Source organism: Gopherus evgoodei, chromosome 3, assembly GCF_007399415.2.
Source record: "Gopherus evgoodei ecotype Sinaloan lineage chromosome 3, rGopEvg1_v1.p, whole genome shotgun sequence".
NCBI lineage: Eukaryota > Metazoa > Chordata > Testudines > Testudinidae > Gopherus > Gopherus evgoodei.
This window is the reverse complement of record NC_044324.1, coordinates 111,074,110-111,097,111: the sequence shown is the minus strand read 5'-3', so window position 1 is coordinate 111,097,111 and position 23,002 is coordinate 111,074,110. Positions and strand designations below refer to the sequence as shown.

At 42.9% G+C, this 23,002-nt stretch overlaps 1 protein-coding gene and 1 long non-coding RNA gene across 2 annotated transcripts; one reads left to right on the top strand and one right to left on the bottom strand.

Annotated features, from left to right (window-relative positions):
- Nucleotides 1–613: 613 nt before the first annotated feature.
- LOC115648560 lies at nt 614–4,445 on the bottom strand. The gene is made up of 3 exons (XR_003999595.1): nt 4,247–4,445; nt 3,371–3,489; nt 614–1,124 (listed from the first exon to the last, which is right to left on the bottom strand). It is a non-coding gene; the product is annotated as an uncharacterized LOC115648560 (long non-coding RNA).
- A 105-nt stretch (nt 4,446–4,550) lies between these two features.
- On the top strand, nt 4,551–7,988 carry CCN2 (cellular communication network factor 2). Its single transcript, XM_030556327.1, has 5 exons — nt 4,551–4,959; nt 5,076–5,298; nt 5,604–5,855; nt 6,095–6,309; nt 6,676–7,988. The coding sequence occupies exons 1-5, from the start codon at nt 4,561–4,563 to the stop codon at nt 6,970–6,972; spliced, it is 1,386 nt and encodes a 461-aa protein (XP_030412187.1). The 5' UTR covers nt 4,551–4,560; the 3' UTR covers nt 6,973–7,988.
- The last annotated feature ends 15,014 nt before the right edge of the window (nt 7,989–23,002 follow it).

Here is a 23,002-nt window from a genome sequence, read left to right as displayed (position 1 = left end):
TTACTCATGCTGCTGAACAGTACTTAATTCTACAACTGGTCTCCAGGGTAACAATTTGAGGTCAAATTCTCTGCTGGTGATTTTGGTTTCAAAAAGAAGCTCCATCAACATAGAATCTAACTCTGTGTCTTTAGTATTGGATTTAAACCAGCAAATTAGTAATAAACAGCTTTGTAGATCAGAAGCCATTCCCCACACCATCCAGTTTCTCTTTGCCTGTATGCTTCTAAGAAGAGTTAATGCCATTGACAAGTAAAATCTCATTGGCAGGATTAGCGAGTGTAAATTGGTGAAGTTTCATTTAAGAAAATGTACACCAGTTGAGGATCTAGCCCACGGTATTATAGTTATACGGATAGAATAAATTAGGTGGGAAACATGGAAAAGCTGCTTGACAGTTCTTAGGAAAAAGAAGTGTTTTCTCTCCATTGTTCTCTGCCTTCACAAATTCACTAACTCATGAACACCCCACCTGAAAAAGTTAGTGAATCTGTAGCAGTTATTGTACCTGAGCACTTTCTATACCTGTGGATCTACAGAATGAGTCATCACATGAATTCTAAAGAAGACAAACAGAAGGCCAGCAAATTCAAGACAGAGTATAGCTTTTTATTTTTACTTCATTTCCACTTCTGCAGAAGCACAGCAAATCTTGCTTGGAGTCTTTATTTTAAACAAATACATGTTGATATAAGTTTAACTGGATCCCTTAGGATTTTAGGATAATATTTATTACAATTTAAGAAATATTCTGGAGAGAGGGAAATTAATGTACATTGTTAAACCTGAGGCAAACTAGAAATGTCTATAGCCAATTACAAGACTATCACGATGAAAAATAGCTCAGGGTACACATGTCCATATATGGCCAGACTTCCTATAAGGAAGACGGTACTATATGTGCATTGCGTATGGTTCCTGGATCAGATTCACATTCCTTGGGTATGTTTCTCTGGGAGCTATTAATTTCCGCTTTGAGGGCTGGCTCAGACTTCCAATTGCTCTTATAAGAAAATATCTGAGACTGAAAGTTGAAAATGTGCAAGATTCCTTCTTTAAGTACACAAACACTCGAAGTCTAGTCACTTTCCTGTAGTCCTGCCAGGTTTTCAGTATGTCTGATACTTGATCAAGTGAAGTTTTTTGGGGGAAGGAAAAAAAAAGGAAAAACATAAGGGAAGGAATGTAGCATATCCACACCTGTACATTTTACAAGACTTAACCAAAGGAACCGTACCAACTGAAGCTGATGCAGGCACACACATACCGGGTATAGCTGTGTCAATAGGGCTGTGCTGCCAACATAGTGAATTCTTAATTTCACCAGAAAAAATATACTGGCTAAAAAGCATTTGATGTATAAACACCTGTATGTAACACAATATTAGTGCATTTTAATCTTTTATGAATCAACTCCAAGATGTAGTTCTTTAAACCATGACATACTGTTCATCAATAAGGACAGGCTAGAGAAGCGTAATATTGTAAGAAGCCCCTATTTCCACTTTACTTCCTCCCCTGTATATGTAGACACACACACACTTGATGAGTCATTTATAAACAGTGAAAGAAATAAAACAACATGAAGCCAAATTCTGCAGGGTTGGATTCTGGGCATATTTACACTGGTGAAACACCTTAGATTCCAGTGAGGTTACTCCCAATTTACACAGCGAGCACAGAATTAGTCCTGCAGCCAAACTCTTACTGAAGACAATCAACAACAGATGGATGGGTACTGCTGTATTTGGTCCATTATGCGATTTGAGTTAAGGACAGACCTGGCCCATCACTTTGGATTTCTTGGCTTTCTGGTGGTTTGTTACTTTAAAACATACTTTTTCTGTCAATGAACTTCTTAGGTTTTTGTTTAATAAAAAAATTATTTCTCAGAAAAAAATTCTTACACAGAAAACTATGAAACATGTCTAAAGCCTCTCTCTGATGATCTCCTACCATATTTAGGCATTTTTAAAAGGCAGTCTGTTTACCTGGTTACATTTGCATTTTGGTATGCATGTTATACATAGTTTGGTATGCATATTATTTACCCAGTACTGGGGTCATCACAGTCTTTAGATAAATATGGATTTTGGGAAGATTCAGAAGTTTGGAAATGTATTATTTACCATAACTATTCCTCTGGATTTTTTTAAATAGCAAAGATATACTTTCTTTATGAAAAAGTGGGATTTTTAGCAGAAGCAAAGGCATAACCTTAACTTGAAGGCAAAGATGAGTGCCAAGAACCTTAATTTGAAGGCAAAGAGGAGTGCCAAGAAGATAAATACACTTTTGCAGTACAATATAGAATATGGGATTTCTAAATTAGAAAGATTTTGAGGTACATTCTCTCCTTCACACATACCCAGTCTCCCCAGTGACATTAATGGAAGTTATACACACACACACACACACACACACACACACACACACACACACACACACACACACGAGAGATTCTGTTTATCATTTCACCACTCTTCATAGATCAGCTACCATATAACTGACCCAAATTTCATATGCAAGTGTCTAAACAGGACAATCAAATCTTGCATTTGGGCATTCAGATCAGCACCTCAGTACTACAGCCCAGTCTAACTCCCATTAACGTTAAATAAATGATTACCATTCGTTTCCATAAAAGCTGGATAGGGTCTATAGAATGGCCGTTAACATGCCTAAAGGTCAAATGTTGCCCTCAGAAAAGCAACAAGCCAGTGATGTATGTATCTGAGGACAGATTTAGCCCAAGCATCAAACTGGACATCCAAAAGTACAATTAAGGTTTCTCATAAAGGTCACTATATTTGAAAATTAGGCCCAGAGTGTGAATTGTTGATAACATAAATAACCTTTTGCAAGGGATGTTATTTATAATGGAATTGGACTGATTCAGTTTGTTAAAATTCAGTAGAAGAGATGAGATCACTTTCTGAATTAAGTAAAACTGTAAATCCATGTTGCTGTATCACAAGTGTGAAAGTGTGGGAGGAGGGTGTGGTTATATGCAAACATCTTTTTAAAAATATCCATCATCTAGACTTCAATTTGCCTAACAAAGTTCATTAACTCTGTCTGTCTCAATAAACACAAGCATACTTAAACAGGTCAAAAGTCAACATGCTGGCATTCATTGTGTTAAAGCTGGGGTCAATCAACATGACATCACTGCACAGACAAATGATGCAGGATTGGGAAGCCATCCTTCCTTCTAAAATAAATAAGAACAATGTGTTCCATGATTATTTAATAAGGACCAAGATACTTAGGAGCTACAGGTTTTGGTGGCAAGTCAAACTGATATTTGATCTTACGAGGCATAATCAGCAAGAGGGATGCAAAGATACCCTAGGAATGTGTTACTCACAAATGACAGCTGCAAGCAAGCGGTGGGAAATAAGAGACACTTCTTCCATGCTTCAGCCTTACTTCATTGTGCCAAGTATTTCAGGGTAAATAGGCACTCTCTCTATTCATAGAGAACATCTATTGGGAAAGGAACACATTTCAAATATTCAGTATGATTCAGTAGCACACAGACTCAATTTATAACCAGTCCTCAGATATAATTATGACTTTTTTTGGTAGTAACAAAATGCCCAGAGTGTTCAGTGCTTCAAAACTGGTTGCCAAAGTTGAAAAAGTGTGTATCTAGGGAAGGCTAGTCACCCACTCTCTAAATAAGTCAGTAGAGAGCAATCCACCTTTTAAAATTAGTAGTGTCTTGTATTTTCTAGCCAAGAAAAGAAAAGAAAAGAAAAGAAAAGAAAAGAAAAGAAAAAGAATTCCCATGGTTGTTCCTAGCAACCATCCCCACAACCTTTCTCCCTGCTCCCCCCCTGCCCCACTTGAACTAGCTGCCTGTCACAGCATTAATCCCTTGTGTTGAATCAAACAACAGATTCTTATCTATTATTGATGAGTATTTTTCTCTGGAATAATTTAATATCAAAGAATGTTCTTCCTTGAAAGACAGAATAATGGAACCTCCCATCCCAGTGAAAGGTTAATTTCTAATGATAGCAAATTAGTCTCAGCTATTATAAGCCAATAAACTTGATTAACAGTATCCATGAATTACTTTCCCTCTAAATTACACCTTCTCAGATAATATTATAAGCAGCAGCAATAGTTAGTATGAAAAAGTTTCTCCTTGCGTAAGGAAGAATGCTGAGTTTATAACATTTTACATGCAGTTTCTTTTGAACTCCTGTGGGTTTTAAAACAGCTCCTTTCTTGTTACCAGGGTTGTTGTTGGTGGTTCATATGTATCCTGTCTCCATATATATTTAAGACGTCTCAGCTGGTTCAGAATTCCCAGGATTTGTATCTTGTAGTGAAGTGCCTGTTAATACGATTTATGTAATTTGGAGGTAGGATGGGCAAAGCAAAAGCAGTTTGATACAGAGGTTTGTCATCTAAAAATAATTGTAAAAAGTATTTTACATCATATAAAATCAGGAGCATGAGGCTGGAAGGGGGAAAATGCCACTGGGTGAGGGATATACAGCGCTTTTTTTGTATGCTGAAGTGTGCCAGCTTTTGCAGACAGGAGGAATGCTGAGTGTCAAGGGGTCAGGATCAATCCGGTGCGAGTTGATGAGGCAGGAAGGTGGGGAGGAATGTGAGGAATGTCGCTGTTTGTGTAGGACTCCATTCAGCCGATTGGCGAGCCCGGGGCGCCTGGAGTGTATAAAAGCGGCCAGGCTCCCTGCTTCAGATCCAGAGAACAACTCTCCTGCCAGAGAGACGGGACCTTCGCGAGACAAGGCGCTCGGACAGCAGGCGGGGAACCCAGCCCGACACCGAAGCCCCCCGGCTCAGACTCCCTCCTCCCGCAGCACAGACACACAAGCCGAGGAGCCTTTGCACCGTCTATTGCCGCTGCCGAGCATGGCCGCACTAATGGGACCCAGCAGCTTCGCCGTGGCGCTGCTTGTAGCTCTCCTCTGCTGGGTAAGTGCCCCCCCGCCCGCTTCCCCAGCTGGGGTGGGGGGTCGCTGGGGACGCCGGGATCCGAAGCGCAGCGAGACTGGCTCCCCTGACCCCCTCCCGTCTCCTTCTCTCCGCAGGAGGTGTCCGGCCAGGACTGCAGCGGGCAGTGCCAGTGCGGGGCGGGGCCGCCCCCCACGTGCCCGGCTGGGGTGAGCCTGGTGCAGGACGGCTGCGGCTGCTGCAGGGTGTGCGCCAAGCAGCTGGGCGAGCTGTGCACCGAGCGGGACCCCTGCGACCACCACAAGGGGCTCTTCTGCGACTTCGGCTCGCCGGCCAACCGCAGGATCGGCGTGTGCACCGGTAAGGGGCGGCAGTGAGCGGGGAGGGCCGAGATCTGGGGTGCTAGAGCCTTTAAAAGCGAGCCCATGCAATTCATGCCCAACCCCCCTCTGGCTGCCTTCCCTAGGAGAGTGGGCCCTCTCTACAGGGCACAGCTCCATTGCACAGCGGTGATCTTGTCGTGCCCCCCGCTCCCACCCAGCAGGAGCCATGGAGACTATCTGCTCCCCCAGCTCCTGCTGCGCGCTCCCCACAGTGGCGAGTCGCCAGGCTGCTGCCTTTCCTGGAGTGCTTATGTCCTGCTGTCCCTCTGTCACTGTCTGCAGCTCGGGATGGCGCCCCTTGTGTGTTCGGAGGGATGGTGTACAGGAGTGGGGAGTCCTTCCAGAGCAGCTGCAAATACCAGTGTACTTGCCTCGACGGGGCAGTGGGGTGTGTGCCCCTGTGCAGCATGGATGTCCGGCTGCCCAGCCCTGACTGCCCTTCCCCACGAAGAATTAAGCTCCCTGGGAAGTGCTGCGAGGAATGGGTGTGCGATGAGCTCCGAGAACAGACAGCGGTTGGACCTGCTCTAGCTGGTGAGTTGAGATCTTAGTGAACGTTGTTGGTCTGCCAGTGCAATAGACTGAAATACACAATGCAGTGATGATTATACTAATGGACCAGATTCAGCCCTGATGTGACTCCAGTGCCTTCCTTGGAATCACACCAGGGATAAATATAACCCTACGTTTATGTAGCATTAATACACTGAGAGGATAGCATCTGCATAATTTCTCTCTGCCACAATCTCATCCTGTTGACCTGTGCTCCACAGCTTACAGACCAGAAGACACTTATGGACCTGACCAGGCAATGATGATGCGTGCCAACTGCCTGGTCCAGACCACAGAATGGAGTGCTTGCTCTAAGACCTGTGGAATGGGCATCTCCACCAGAGTCACCAATGACAATGCCGTCTGCAGACTGGAGAAGCAAAGCAGACTCTGCATGGTCAGACCTTGCGAGGCAGACTTGGAGGAAAACATCAAGGTAAATATGCCATCTAATATACACTTCTAAGGATGTTTCAGCATAGACCCAGTTTTACAGAAGATGTATAGCTCTAACTTATCCACTTTCAGAACCAAGTAAAGATTATATAAGGTCTCATCCCAGTAGTGAATATTTAAAAATTAAGTTATAAATATATGCACCTATTTTAGCCATTAGATAAGTATAATACAATTTGAACACTATTTAAACTGTCGTTTGCATGTGAAACCTTCATGAGGATCAGAGTACTAACCTTTTTGCATATAATAACAGGATGAAATTAATGGATAGAAATATGAATGGGAATTGTACAATCTTTTAAAAAAAACTTCTAAACTTTTTTTTTCATTTGTTGCCCCACAGAAAGGCAAAAAGTGTATTCGCACCCCCAAAATCTCCAAGCCCATCAAGTTTGAGCTCTCTGGCTGTACCAGTGTGAAGACCTATCGAGCTAAATTCTGTGGGGTCTGCACTGATGGACGTTGCTGCACCCCCCACAGAACAGCCACTCTTTCTGTGGAGTTCAAATGCCCTGACGGTGAGGTCATGAAGAGGAGAATGATGTTCATCAAGACCTGTGCATGCCACTACAACTGCCCTGGAGACAATGACATTTTTGAGTCTCTGTACTACAGAAAGATGTATGGAGACATGGCATAAAGCAGGAGACACTAGGCTCTCAACTTGACCTGATTGGCATCTCATTTTGTAAACATGATTCAATAGCACAGAGTATTTAAATCTGTTTTCAAAAAGTTCAGACTGTTCCATGTGACTAAGACAAATTGTCTTCTGACCCCAAACATTGGTTTGAAGAAGAAAGTAAAATGCCTCATGGGACCACAGCAAAGCACAGCTTCAGAGGACACTGTTCATGGAGTGGTGTTTAGGGAGCACTAGGGGGCATATGCAGGAAGATCAATGGTTTCCTTAGTATGGTAACGTGTTCCACCTAGTAGTGCAATTGAAGAAGAGATCCTTAGCATGTGTGCTGACATTGGCTGAGTGACAGCAATGGCTGTAATGTAAATCATTACCCAGCAAGGTGCTAAGTAAAATGTGTTCTGTTGGTCAGGACTGTTATGTTTCAGCTTTGACACTGATTCAAATGACTTGTTCAAGAAGAATCAGAATCACGTCTATTTGACTGGACAGCTTGTGGCAGTTAGTTTGCCTGTAACAAGCTAGATTTTTATTAATATTGTAAATACTGTGTATATATATGTACAGTTATCTAAATTAATTTAAAGTTTTGTGCCTTTGTTAATGCTTTGATACTTTAATGTTAGCTTTTGTTTGTTTTGAAAGAAATAGGTAGAACGTAAAGCTTGTCTGTCAATGCATTCAAAGCATGAAATAGATCTTCTAATGGAAAATGTTCAGTTAGGGTGACAAGTGAATCGAAATCAAGACAGAGATTGTTTGCTAAAGATGAGGTGCTTGCATCCTTGGAAAACATCCATTTATGTGGTAAAAATATGGTTGCCTCAGCTTTAGTGAACAAATGGCTTTAAGTAAAATGAATGGCTCTCTTGTAGCTGATCAGTTTTTCCACCTGGGAGCATTTGTTTCTTTCTTTGACCGTGGCTGTTCTTTGAACAGTTTGTTTGTTGAGAAGTGTGACCAAAAGTTACATGTTTGCACCTTTCTAGCTGAAAATAAAGTATTATATTTTTTATATAAATGACTTGGAATTTCATTTGCCTGACACTATCCCCTCCCTTCCTACATATTCATCAATACAAGGGGTTATTTTGTGATATATAAAAAGCAATGTTTTGTTGGTGGAGTTTTTTGTTTGTTTTTTGTTCCCCAGAAATCAATACACTGATAATTAAACTTCATATCTATTACAACACAATAAACTTGCCAGCTCATAATCACTGGTAGATCAATAAAAGATGGGGGGCCTTTAAAGTCTTTCAAACTTTAAAGAGGGGTCCTGGAGGGTTGAACTCAACACTGTTAAGGCACAGCTGGTTCATCAGTAACTAGGGCATGTATATTATAGCTGAAGTCTAAAGCCACTTAGTGCTATCTAGGTTTTTATAATGCACTTGTCATGATGGTATCTCAGCACTATGCTATGCAACATCTATGTAAGCTGTTCAGTGTTACTGCACACTTTTAATAGTTAAGCACCTAGATTCCTTCTGAGCTAAATTATAGGGAATACTTTTAAAAGCATCATTAAATTGAAACTGTGTCTCATTTTGAGGTCAAATTGAGAAGTCTTTACTTTGGTAAAACTTCCATTGAAGAGCCAGTGGGATTTCTATTAGTGTGAAGACTATAATGTGGCTTAATGGCCCTGCACTGAGATTCAGGAGATCTTGATTTTATTCCTGGTCCTACCTCTGGCCTGCCAGTCGGCCTTGGGCAAGTTACTTCACTGTTGTGCCTCCATTTTCTCCATTGGTAAAATGGTGATACTGACCTTGGTAAAACACTCTGAGATCAACTGATGAAGGGAGCTAGGTATTATTTAAAGGACCAGATGGGATCTTAAAACCCATCTTAGGTAAACAAAACAGTAAATCAAGAGATGAGCCATTTGTACCCCCAAATACTAGCTATGAACTTCAACCCTGTATTAATTCCTTCATCAGAGTAACATTTTTATACTCTTATCTATTAAAAGTAGGAACTTTAAAACCAACTTCAGCATTTTCTTGTTTCAGATATCCAGGTACTCTCCAACAAGAATCACTTTCAGGAAGCCAAGTTTAATCCAGCATTTTCCTGGGACAGTTAGACAACAGTGTCAGCTGGAAAAAAGTTTGAGCCTGCACCATACTGAGCACCTTCAAATGGCCACTGATTTCAATTGGAACTTGGGTCAATTGAACACTGCACCAAGTCTGCCTTAAGGACAGACTACCTGGGGTTATTTAAAGCCTGTTGACATCAATGGGCTGGTCCACACTACGGGGGGGAAATCGATCTTAGATACGCAACTTCAGCTACGTGAATAACGTAGCTGAAGTCGAATATCTAAGATCGGATTACTCACCCGTCCACACCACGTGGGATCGATGTTCGTGGCTCTCCCTGTCGATTCCGGAACTCCGTTGGTGTTGATGGAGTTCCGGAATCGATATAAGCGCGCTCGGGGATCGATATATCGCGTCTAGATTAGACGCGATATATCGATCCCCGAGCAATCAATTTTAACCCGCCGATACGGCGGGTAGTCTGGACGTGGCCATAGAGACTTTCCAGTGAGATCAGTAGACACTGGATAGGGCCCCAGAAGCATTTCCCCTTCCTCTCAAAAATGTGAGGAATGCAACTGGCATGAGGAAGTGGTTTACTGTGTCCATCTGAAATATTTTGGGTATCCTCTGACCCTCCAGTATTTTCCTTGCAGGTTATGAATATGCTGTAGCAGCTCTCTTTTCACTCTGGAAACACTCTACATTCACCTAAGTAGAAGGACTGTTTAGGCAACCACTACCTCAGCTCCATACCACCTCCCCCAATAATAGCAGAACTGTCATTTCTACCTGAAAGACAAAAACATACCTTGACTGCACCTACAGTTATCACTGTAAATGCTCTAAAGGTGAAAAGATAATCACTGCCTCATAGGCAGGTGATGGGAGTAGTGACCCTAGAGGTTTGGTGGTTGATACTGTTAGTGTTCCTAATAAAAAAAAAGTTCAAATTTAGTAAAAATTTATATAAAATTCTGTAAATGGATGAAAATTCCCTATGTTATATTTCTAATGAACACAATATTGTCACTAGAGGTCATAACTGGCAAAAGTGATGCTTATTAGAAGTTGCTTGACAAGACAAGTCTACAATGTCATGTGTAACTGTAATACACTAAGATCTGAATTTTTCTCACCCCCAAGATCATGAATGCCATTTTGTAATGTAGATCGGTGTAGCCACGTTAGTAGAGAAACCCATTATCCTGAATACCTTGTTGCAGGGCCTCATGGGAACATAATTATGCATTGTATTGTTGTAGCACTTCCTTCCAAAGACATATACATTTTCTGGAATCAAGAAGTGCATGTTTAAATTATATGGAATCCTAAGAGTAAAAATAGGTTAAAATGTAGGCCTCTCAACCTTAATATTGTTCCCTGCTTTCTGCCCTCATGCTTATGATTTAGAGATCAGTAAAAGCAGAAAGTGACCATAACAAGAATCATGTTCTAGAAAAGGGGCAGCAAAAAGGAAATAACATACTTTAAAAAAATCAGTTTCCATCTAGTTGCTTGTTCAGAAAACTCTACCACATGGATTTGATGTGACCGCATTTTTAAAAAACTTTTGTTTACTGTATTTAAGTATATTCATACCAATGAATGTTCTGCTACATTAATACTATAGTAATTAGAATGCTACCACTTATTTGACACTGATTTAATGAACATTACTCAGTTAGCCATTAGAAGAAGCAATCTACATGGCTGCAGACCAGAGTGTCAACTGACTTCTCAAAAAATGTGAGCTACTCTCCCCATTTCAGTATTTTGTTTCATGGGCACCCACGATGCATTTACATGGTTTGCAGCTCAGTGTTCTAATACAATGCAGATGTGAACTACAGACCTGGATTACATCCCCTTTAGATGAGGCAGGCATTGTTCTCCAGATGGAATTTTGTCAGATTCCTCAACTAACAAACATCCAGAAGATACCTATTAAGAACCTCTTCAAGAATGAACCACTTTTAATGATCTGTAACCACATAGGAACAAATAAGCTTTTTGAACAGAATCCAGTTGTTTGAATCACAAAGAAAGGGAGTCAATTGAGAAAATTGGCTTTTGGACACACGACTAGAAATAGCAAACAGCAGTTAGGTCATTTGCATTCCTTCTTGTAGCGTAATGTCTTTACCAAACACTGTGCTGTAAGAAAGAAATCTAGTTGTTATGCTAAAAATTAAGATCACAAAACAAGTAAAAGAACAGGAATATTCCATCCCAACACAAAACTTGATCCCACCTTCCTGACTTTGTACCTTATCCCTGAATCCCCAGCTTCTTTAGAAACAAAGCTAAACTGTGGCTTTAACTCATTCATAAGGTACTATACTTTATATGCCTCCATATGGAAGTAGTTACCAAAAAGAAAAAAATTGTCCGGCAAGTTAGGATGAAATACCAATGCAAGACTTTGCCCCCAAACCAAGGAGAATCTGAGAAAAGTATCCCATTTAACTTTTTTTGGTCTCATTTTCCACTTTTTCCCCTCCCTCTAATTCACATATGCCCATAAATGGAAGTACCAAAACCCACCACATTCTTACAGTATTTTCAGTCTGACTGGAACCAGGAAATACCAGAAATTTCTTCAGGGAAACTTTTCCAAAAGTGTGCTAAAGCTCTTGACACATTCAAAGCTTTAACAGAATTCAGGAACATGATTAATGTCACATCTGCACTAGAATAATGAAACTGTATTGTTCCTGTGTCAGAAGATAACTCTTGGCAATCGGATTTCGATACAGCTGTAATTGTATTGTGGATTGACCATTAGGTGAGCAGAAGCAAATTGTAGGAATTTAGAAGAGAGATTATAGGATCTGGCCCTTCAGCTGCTAATTACACTTAAGCCATGTCTACTCTAGGAAGTTGAACCATTCCCAAATGAAACTTAGATGGAGCATGCTCACACTTCTCATGCTGACTTGTGTTCTGCATTGTTTCAGTTTTGTCCCCCATCAACACTGGTGTGTTCTAAGCCATTTCAGTCACAGTGCACTTTGGGTACTTCCCCCATAGCTCCCAGAATATATGCCAGAAGAGTGAATTCTGGAAGATTTTGAAAAACTTCAGGTGCACTGCAAGACAGAAAGAAGAGGAATATTTAACTGTTTGTGCTGTTACACCAGCAAGCTATCTCCATTAGCACTGAAACGGAATTTAGATTTCCCAAGAGCAAGTCCAATCTGGTATGGTATATATGACACTGGGAACACTTGTGTGTAGGAATACCAGGCATTTTATAATCACACTAGAAGAACCAAAAGGTTCATAGCACTGTGCATTTCATAGCACTGGTGTAAAGAAGGTTTTAGATTTGATGTGCCCGCATTTATCACTCGGGCAAAACTGGCTGGCTCAGAAAGAGAAATGCACTCCAAATATTTGCTTGTCTTTTTTAGTTAATCCTATGAAAGGTAAAGAAAGATTTTTACTAGTTTTCAGCAGCTAACACAAACTTTTTCCTTTTCAGAAAAAAAGAGTGTGTAACTGATTTATACAACAGGGGCCAGATCCTCAGCTGGGTTAGACTACCATAGTTCTTTTGCATAAAGACTGTCCGGTTTGGCCAATGTACATGGCAGAGGAGCATTGCTGTGCCTTGACACCATCATAGGACCTAACCACATCAGTCACACTATCAGAGGCTTGTTCACCTCCACATCTACCAATGTGATATATGTCATCATGTGCCAGCAATGCCCCTCTGCCATATACATTGGCCAAACCTGACAGTTTCTATGCAAAAGAATAAATGGACACAAATCAGACATCAAGAATTATAACATTCAAAAACCAGTAGGAGAACACTTCAATCTCCCTGGTCACTCAATAACAGACCTGAAAGTGGCATTTCTTCAACAAAAAAACAAAAACAGACTCCAACGAGAAAAGAATTAATTTGCAAACTGGACACCATCAAATTAGGCCTGAATAAAGACTGGGAGTGGATGAGTCACTACAAAAACTAATTTCTCCATACTAATTTTCCGCGACTGTTACTCACACCTTCTTGTCAACTGTTTGAAATGGGCCACCCTGATTACATTGGCCTCATTACCACTACAAAAGTGATTTTTCCTCCCTTAGTATTCTACTGTTGAGAATAGCCCACTTCCACTTTAATTGAATTATCTCTTTAGCACTGACCCCCCACTTGGTAAGGCAACTCCCATCTTTTCATGTACTGTTATATATACATGCCTACTGTATTTTCCACTCCATGCATCTGATGAAGTGGGTTTTAGCCCACGAAAGCTTATGCCCAAATACATATTCTTCTCCACATCATCTAACGCTGTACTTCCATACCAGGAAAAGACAGAGACTGGCATCTAGTGGACAAGCAGGGTAAAAAGTTATTGAGATGAACACAAGAATTTGGAAATTTAGCTGAATTACATAGGAAAACATATTGTGAATGGCTAAAATGATAACCTACTAGGCAACTGAGAAGTTGTTGCAGCTGATAAGCAAAAGGTAATTGTATAGAATTCAGAAAATAAGCCTTTGAAATATTAATATTCTACTCAAGCTTTAACCCTAGAGATATATGCTATCCAGAAAGATGTTAGACATATTATTAAACAATGTTACTGTAATATGTTACAGTGCTAAATGTTCCTTTATTTCTCAAATTATAGTGTGAAAAATCCTGAAGTCTTTACTCAGTCCTTAGTCAGACAAGACACCCAATGGCTTCACTTTTAACTGAGTAAGGACTTCAGGACTTGGCCCAATATAACGTACCAGAAGATGAAGTAGGATAAAATCGTTTGTTCTCCCCAAAGCAAACCATGTATTTACTTTTAATTTAGGAACATAGGAACTGCCAGTCTATATCAGCCCAGTGGTCCATCTAGTCCAAAATCCTGTCTCTGACAGTGGCCAGTACCAGCTGTTTCAGACAAAGACACAGGGTTTTAGTTATGGAATAAGTTACAACTTTGGTTCATGCCTTGAAGCACAAGTAGTTCAGATGCCTTTCAGAACTTACAGTTTGTTTTGGGGGTTTCTGTTTAAATCCCTTATAACTGCAGCTGTTTCTGATATCTGTATAAATGGTCAATCCTTTTTTAGACTCTATGCTCAATGATTTATTAGTGAGTTTAGTGTTGGTGAAGACTGACCACCACAGAGATGGAAGTCCTTTGTTTATCAACAGGTAGGTCACAGCCATGAATGGAGCAAGCTGGGTGCCTTGCTGAGCTAGACAGGTTAGGAGTGAGAGGGTAGTTCAATCTACATGACAAGTCATCTATTGGCTTTTCTTCCAAATGTGTTACCAGGTACTGCTGAGTGGAGTGGTGTAGATTTTTTACTGAAGAGTCTAAGGCCATGGCTATACTAGAGAGTTGCCGCGCTGGTGAGGGGGTTACAGCGCTGCAACTTAGGATGTGGCCACACTTGCAAAGCACAGCCAGCGCTGCAACTCCCTGGTTGCAGCGCTGGCTGTACACCTGGTCGAGCCTCGGGTGTAGCGATTCCAGCGCTGGTGATCCAGTGCTGGTCAGCAAGTGTGGACCCCACCAGCGCTTTTATTGACCTCCGGGGTATAAGGAGGTATCCCAGAATTCCTATCCACAACAAACCGGAAGAAAGGGAGAGCTTGGAGTTCAGCCAAACTGCTTATTTAAAAAACAAACACAGCTCCTGTTTGCTGAGCAAGCGGAGGCAGGCAGGGGAATTACTTTGGAATGTTCACAGCTGTTTGCTTGAAGAGAGAAACAGCACGCTCACACGGCAGAGGGGGAGGGGAAGTCCATGTTGAGCAGATGCTTATCTGGTCTGATGGTTATTTAGGAGTGCATAATTTGCATTTAGTGAATGAGAGAGGGGTGGGGGAAGGGGTCAGAACTTTTAAAATGATTGAAGGTAGGCACTGTGTGTCTTCCAGTCCTTAGAACTTGCAAGGCAGGGAGCTGAGAACAGTGTCAACTCCAAAAATCCATTCTCTCTGTCTCCTCCACGCTCCCTGTCACATTCCACCCCACCCCCCTCTTTTGAAAAGCACGTTGCAGCCACTTGAATGCTGGGATAGCTGCCCACAATGCACCACTCCCAACAGCGCTGCAAATGCTGCAAATGTGGCCACACTGCAGCACTGGTAGCTGTCAGTGTGGCCACACTGCAGCACTGGCCCTACACAGCTGTACGAACACAGCTGTAACTACCAGCGCTGCAGAACTGTAAGTGTAGCCATAGCCATAGCGTTTTAAGACAGCATTAAACACCCTGAGAACTTCTGAACAGATTGTGCATGGCCTGATCTGCAGGGCAGAAGAGGAAAGAAAGGAGGGCAAACAAGATTATGAACAGCCTCCCCCAATCCACCATGTAAAAGTCAGACAGAATTGCAACCCCTTTTTTGAGGGAACAAGTGGACTGCTCTTGTCTCTACTCTCCACAGAATCCCAATGAGGGTAAGATAGGACAGGGGAAGAGGCAGGCCCATAGGTCTACCCATCTGACACTCATCCTCACAGTGTGGAGGTAGGAGCTGCACCCCAGAATAGGGTACAGCTAAGGATTCCTCTGGCACAATGCAGTTCCATGCCTTCCTATATGATGCTCTGCACATACGCAGCACAACCAAGGCCTTTGTTACTTTATTTTCATCGCACTAAGAATTCTATGCTTGAATTGTCCCCTAAAGCTATTTCAGCAGAGTTCCTTGTTTTCAGTGGCAAAGTACCATTGTTTTGACTTCTCTCCCAAATGTATATTCTCCCAGGTACCATATATGTGAGAAGACACAGCGCAATGGAAATGTGAGCCATTTACAGGAGGGGAAATAGCATCTTCCCTTTGTCCATTTGCACACATTCTTCTAAGACTAGACTTGTGCCAAGGTGAAATAGCTATCTGCACCTACCCATACCAAGATGCAGCCAATGAGCAAAAAGTTCTTTCATTGCAGTCACTATTTCAATACTGTCTTTGAGCAGAACATTCTCTAGACTCTCAAGCAGCTCCTAAATTCTTCACTGTATGGCTTCATCTCCACTGAAGATTTTCAGTTACTCTCCCACGAGAGATCTAGTAGTGGTGGAAATGCACCAGCACTTGCACTAATCAAACCACTAGCGTAGATCAGGTACAGGAATTATTACGACTGCATCGTCTCAATGGGACTTCAAGACGACGACTCAAATTAGACAAAGAAAACAACAAAAGGGACAATTTAGGGTGGAAAGGGAGACATGAAGAAGGCATGAAGAGAAAATGCAGACATTTCATTAGTGATATTGCAAAGTATTGGAAAATGAGTTGGGGTAGAGACAACAGGGTTGTTCATATGAGTAAGAGATGCAGGGGCAGACTCTTAGAGCAGTCTATACTACAAAGACACTGATATTACAGTCTGCTAGGAGTGTGATTTTTTTTAAATCCAGCAGTTATGCTGGTATAAATCCTAGTACAGACACATGATGCAGTTATAATGGAATAAAGGTACCTTACCATATATAAGTATAAATATATATATATATTTCACTTCCCGAACAGGGGCCTGGTCTACACTATGAAGTTTTGCTGGCACATCTGTGTCATCTAGGAGTGTGGGGGGAAAATCACACCCCCAATCCAAAATATCCATCCCAGCAAAAATACTGCTGTACACAACTATGCCAACAGAACAGTGTGTCTGCTGGCTGAGCTAATGTTCTTAGGGAGGTGGTGTAGCTATGCTGGCAGAACTCCTTCTGCCTGCTTATACTGCTTCTCCACTAGGGGGCTCTGCTGGCATAGTTATACTGGCCAAGGCTCTATAGCATAGACATGGCCTAGAATCAACTATGCCGGGATAAGAACTTTTATACCAGTATAACTACACCCACACTACAGGAGGCTCACTGCTTTACCTAAACTGGTACAATTCAAGTGGCAATACTTTCTGTGTAGACAAACTCTTTGACTGTATGCCTCGTAGGGCAATAACCTTATGTTTCCTGTATAAATAATGTGTAGTAATACAAGCAGATAAAGCTAGAGAATAGAGTTCTTTATAACTTAATATTTGTTTGTATATTAGTAATTATTACTTAATAAGATAAAATGTAGTACATTCTAACAGTATTCCTCTTGAGTGTTTAAGAAATTCCATCAAACTGGTACAAGCTAGTAGAAACATTTTAGGTGCAGCTATTGTAGACGGGTTTTTAATAAGCAGAACACAAATGAAAGTTTTTATTTTGCTTTTAGGTACCTTTTGTTTCAAGATAAAATTAGAGACAGTTTATGAGAAGTCTCAAAGCAATTTAGAAGCAATTAATTGCACATTTATTAGCAAGTGACTGGATGCAGACAGATATGGCAGATATGTCACAGCAACCCAGTCCAAATGAGTAACCACAATAAAGTCAGCTGATAAGACCTCTGTCTAATGTTTAATTTGGAGAAGGTTGTGAGAGATAAGAGACATTCGTTCAAAATTCTCAACTGTACTCACTGTTTGTTCTCTAAAAAGTTTTTTTAAACATATCTTATATTCATCAGAACCCATTATACAGACTCTGGAATTTGTGTTTTGTTCGTATACTGACATCAGAGGCAGCCAAAGTCTGACCTGTGGGGCTAACACAACTGCACATTTCTACAAGAGGATCCAGCTCCTCCCAGGAGAATGAAGGAACCTGTAGTCTCACTTGGCTGCCCTTTCCTGTTAAAGATGAGGGCAAATGCAATCTGCTCTGTTTTATTTTATGTGAGAATTTAGGTAGGTTACTCCAGCCCTTGGTGGGGCAATATCTGAGCACTTCTGATATACAATGTTGTTCTATAGCCTGTGTAGTAGAAATACACTATATTCTAACCTGGTTTTTACTTATTTTTCATATTAGCACCTTGATTCAAGATCAAAGCAATAACTCCTTAAATCCTTAAACTAACACATACTATGTACCTATCACTTGCTATATATCTCTTTTCAATGACCTCTCATTCAATATCTTCCTATGATTCAAGAGGTTACAGTTCAGCAGTTTTTCAAATACTAGAACAGTAGCTTGTCTTCTTAGATTACACTGACACCTTGTGGTCACTACAGCATATTTGCAAAAGGGCTGAACCATGTTTAGTGCAATGGTTGCACTAAGGTAGATGCACTAAGGTAGATGAACAGCTCTAGGCTGTTTCTGTTGCTTTCAGTTACACTTGAGGCCTGGTCCACACTACGCAGTTAAATCGATTTAAATGGCGTTAAATCAATTTAACGCTGTACCCGTCCACACTACGACGCACTTTAAATCGATTTTAAGGGCTCTTAAAATCGATTTCTGTACTCCTCCCCAACGAGAGGAGTAACGCTAAAATCGATATTAACATATTGATTTAGGGTTAGTGTGGACGGAAATCGAAGTTATTGGCCTCCGGGCGGTATCCCACAATGCACCAGTGGCCGCTCTGGACAGGTAACTGAACTCTAATGCAGTGGCCAGGTATACAGGAAAAGCCCCGCAAACTTTTGAATTGCATTTCCTGTTTGGCCAGCGTGGAGCTCTCATCAGCACAGGTGACCATGCAGAGCTCATCAGCACAGGTAACAATGCAGTCTCCTGAGAATAGAAAAAGAGCACCCGCATGGACCGCATGAGAGGTACTGGATCTTATTGCTATATGGGGAGAGGATTCAGTGCTATCAGAACTGCGTTCCAAAAGACGAAATGAAAAAACTTTTGAAAAAATTTCCAATACCATGAGGGAGAGAGGCCACATCAGGGTCTCAGTACAGTGCAGCTTGAAAGTCAAGGAGCTCAGACAAGCCTACCAGAAAACCAAAGCAGCAAACGGCATATCCCGATCAGGGCCAAAAACATGCCGCTTCTACGCTGAGCTGCATACAATTTTAGGGGGCTGCGCCACCAGTACCCCCCCCTTGTCCGTGGATTCCGAGGTGGAGGTTATAATCTCAACCATGGATGAGGATTCAGCAGAGGGGGAAGATGATGAGGAGGAAGAGCTTGCAGAGACCACACAGCACTCCATTCTCCCCAACAGTCAGGAGCTTTTTGTGACCCAGATGGAATTACCGTCCCTGCCCTCCCAAGCCACTAGCCCAGACAGTGAAGCCATGGAAGGGACCTCTGGTGAGTGTACCTTTGTAAATATAAAACATAGTTTAAAAGCAAGCGTTTTTTAATGATTGATTTGCCATGACTGTTTGGCATGCATTAGCAGGCATTAATGTTACTGGAACAGTTTGTTAACATGTCTGGGGATGTAGCGGAAATCCTCCAGGGACATCTCCATGAAGCGCTCCTGGAGGTACTCCAAAAGCCTTTGCAGAAGGTTTCTGGGCAAGGCAGCCTTGTTCCGTCCACCATGGTAGGACACTTTACCACGCCATGCATGTAGCAAGTAATCTGGTATCATTGCATGACAAAGCCTAGCTGCGTAAGGTCCTGGTGGTTGCAGGCATTCAAGAAATATCCTTTCTTTATCTCCTTCCGTTATCCTCAGCAGAGTGATATCGTTCATGGTAACCTGGTTTAAATTAATGTATTTTATTAAGGGGACAGAGCTGGCCATTCCTACGGGGCTGCTTGCCTGCTGCTTAAAAGAAATCCTTCCTTGCAGGTAGCCAAGCGGGGGGAGGGGAGGGGGCTTAATGGCGCTGAGCTTTTTAGCATTTGGCCAGCAGAAATCTTCCCAGCTACCAGCCACGCGGGGGGGACGGGGGGGAGAAAGGGAGGGTGATTAGCAGTGATCTGCCATTATACCAGCCATGCGGTGCGGGGAGGGGGAAAACAATTCCCTTAGGGGTAGGGTATGGCATCTGCTGCTCCTTGTAAAAGCAGCAGAACAGGGAGAAGCTGTATGCCTTACCATGACCGCATGCAAGCTGAATTGTGATACCCGGACCTGCGTCTGTGTTGATCTGTTACACCACAGCCGCAGGCACTAAATACTAAAAGAATCCAAATGCGACCTTGTAGTGAAATCACATGTGCTATGTAAGGTGAATAGTGTAGTTCACTGTGAAAGAGTATAACCATTGTTCTGTGAAATGTATCTTTTATAATCCTTCTATCACTATTTTCCCCCACTCATGCAGCTGCAAATTTTTCAAGCCTCCCTACTCCATCCCGAAGGCTAGCTCAGATAAGGCGGAGGAAGAAGAGGACACGAGATGAAATGTTCACAGAAATCATGGCAGTAACCTGCAGTGAAAGAGCTCATCTGGGGGAGTGGAAGGACGTGGTAGCAAAGTACAGGACAGATGCCAGTGAACGTGAGGACAGGAGAGACCAACATGAGGATAGGAGAGATGCTCGAGATGAGATGTGGCGGCAGGAAGATCAGAGGTGTAGGCAGGAAGATCAGCGGTGGCGGGATGCAATGCTGGAGCTGCTGCGTGATCAAACTGATATCCTCCGACGTCTGGTGGATCTTCAGGAAGAGCAGCGGGGTCACAGAGTGCCACTCCAGCCCATGTTTAACCACCCTCAGTACTCAGCATGTTCCATATCTTCCACACCCAGACGTGTAAGAACGCGTGGGGGAAGGCTTTCTGCACCCGCCCACTCCACCCCAATGGACAGTCCAACCAAAAGGCTGTCATTACATTGAAATGTCCTTAATGGCCTTTTTCTTCCCTCCTATCCTCCTCCCAAACCACTCCCGGGATACCTTGTTATTTCTCTTACTCTTTTTATAATTACATGCTTTTTAAACGAAGTGGGAGGGTGGGTTGCTTACAGGGAATGACTTTTAATAAAGAATACAAGCTTTTTAAACGATAGTAACTTTATTTCCATAAGCAAGCTGTAATGGAAGGGGGGGATAGGTTGCTTGCAGGAGGAGTCAATAAAGCGGGGAGGTTCATGAAGGGGAAACAAACACAGCAGTCACACCGTACCCTGGCCCATGAGGAAACTTGTTTTCAAGGCTTTTCTGATGCTCACCGCTTCCTGGTGCTCTTCTAATTGCCCTGGTGTCTGGCTGCGCGTAATCAGCGGCCAGGTGATTTGCCTCAGCCTCCCACCCCGCCATAAAGATCTCCCCCTTACTTTCACAGAGATTGTGGAGCACACAGCAAGCAGCAATAACAAAGGGGACATTGGTTTGGCTGAGGTCTGAGCGAGTGAGTAACGTTAGCCAGCGGGCTTTTAAACGGCCAAATGCACATTCTACCACCATTCTGCACTTGCTCAGCCTGTTGTTAAACAGCTCCTGACCACTGTCCAGGCTGCCTGTGTATGGCTTCATGAGCCATGGCATCAAGGGGTAGGCTGAGTCCCCCAGGATAACGACAGGCATTTCAATATCCCCAACTGTTATTTTCTGGTCTGGGAAGTAAGTCCCTTGCTGCAGCCGTTTAAACAGAGCAGTGCTTCTGAAGACGCGAGCGTCATGAACCCTTCCTGGCCATCCCATGTGGATGTTGGTGAAACGTCCCTTGTGATCCACCAGTGCTTGCAGCACCATTGAAAAGTACCCCTTGCGGTTTATGTACTGGGTGCCCTGGTGCTCCGGTGCCAAGGTAGGGATATGGGTTCCATCTATGGCCCCCCCGCAGTTAGGGAATCTCATTGCAGCAAAGCCATCCACTATGACCTGCACGTTTCCCAGAGTCACAACCTTTCATAGCAGCAGCTTAATGATTGCTTTGGCCACTTGCAACACAGCAGCCCCCACAGTAGATTTTCCCACTCCAAATTGATTCCTGACTGACCGGTAGCTGTCTGGCGTTGCAAACTTCCAGAGGGCTATTGCCACTCGCTTCTCCACTGTGAGGGCTGCTCTCATCCTGGTATTATGGTGTTTCAGGGCAGGGGAAAGCAAGTCACAAAGTTCAAAGAAAGTGCTCTTACGCATGCGAAAGTTCCGCAGCCACTGCGAATCATCCCACACCTGCAAAACTAAGCGGTCCCACCAGTCTGTGCTTGTTTCCCGGGCCCAAAATCGGCGATCAATAGGTAGAACCTCCCCCATTACCATCAGGAGCTCCAAAGCGCGGGGGCCCGCGGTTAGGGAGAAATCAGTGTCCAGGTCCTCATCACTCTCGTCACCACGCTGCTGTAGCTGCCGTAGCTACCTCCTCCTCTCCTGCGTTTGCAGTTCATGGTTCACCATAGACAGCATGAGAATGCGTGAGGTGTTTACAATGTCCACGATCGCGCTACTGAGCTGAACAGGGTCCATGCTTGCTGTTCTATGGCGTTTGCTCAGTTCACCCAGTAAAAAAGGCGCGAAATGGCTGTCTGCTGCTTTCAGGAAGGGAGGGGTGAGGCTGTACCCAGAACCACCCAGGACAGTGATTTTTGCCCCATCAGGCACTGGGGTAGTAACCCAGAATTCCAAGGGTCAGGGAAGACTGCGGGAACTATGGGATAGGTACCCACAGTGCAACGCTCCGGAAATCGATGGTAGCCTAGGACCATGGACACACACCGCCGAATTAATGTGCCCTAGTGTGGACGCATAAAATCGATTTTATAATATTGGTTTTATAAAACCGGTTTTAGTTATTTTGATTTTATGCTGTAGTGTAGACGTAGCATGAGAGAACTTTGCTGTGATTTGCTCTGCGACACAGAGCCTGCATGGCCATCTGAGACTCAGCAGCTCCTTGAGGATGCTCCAAGGATCTCAGTGTTGGGTAGGGACAGACTTGAACAGGATCTTAAAGACTAACAGATTTATTTGGGCATAAGCTTTTGTGGGTAAAACACCTCACTTCTTCAGATGCAGATGTAAGGTTTTTTACCAACGAAAGCCTATGCCCAAATAAATCTGTTAGTCTTTAAGGTGCCACAGGACTCCTTGTTGTTTTTGTGGATACAGACTAACACGGCTACCCCAGATACTTGAACAAGATCTGACACTCTCAGAACTGACTTCTGCCCTGTGACAGGGGATGCCCGGGGCAGCCCTCACTGGAAATGCCGAGGTCAGGGCAGGCTGCAAAAGGGAGAGCAGCTACTCCCAAGCTGGTGGGAACACTGAGGTTAAATGTCTCA

Bases quoted from the DNA above. Each gene is read 5' to 3' on its own strand.
- CCN2 (XM_030556327.1), top strand. From the start codon at position 4,561: ATGCTGAGTGTCAAGGGGTCAGGATCAATCCGGTGCGAGTTGATGAGG. The intron at 4,960-5,075 runs GTAAGTGCCCCC...TTCTCTCCGCAG, and splicing joins TTGTAGCTCTCCTCTGCTGG to GAGGTGTCCGGCCAGGACTG. The intron at 5,856-6,094 runs GTGAGTTGAGAT...TGTGCTCCACAG, and splicing joins GGTTGGACCTGCTCTAGCTG to CTTACAGACCAGAAGACACT.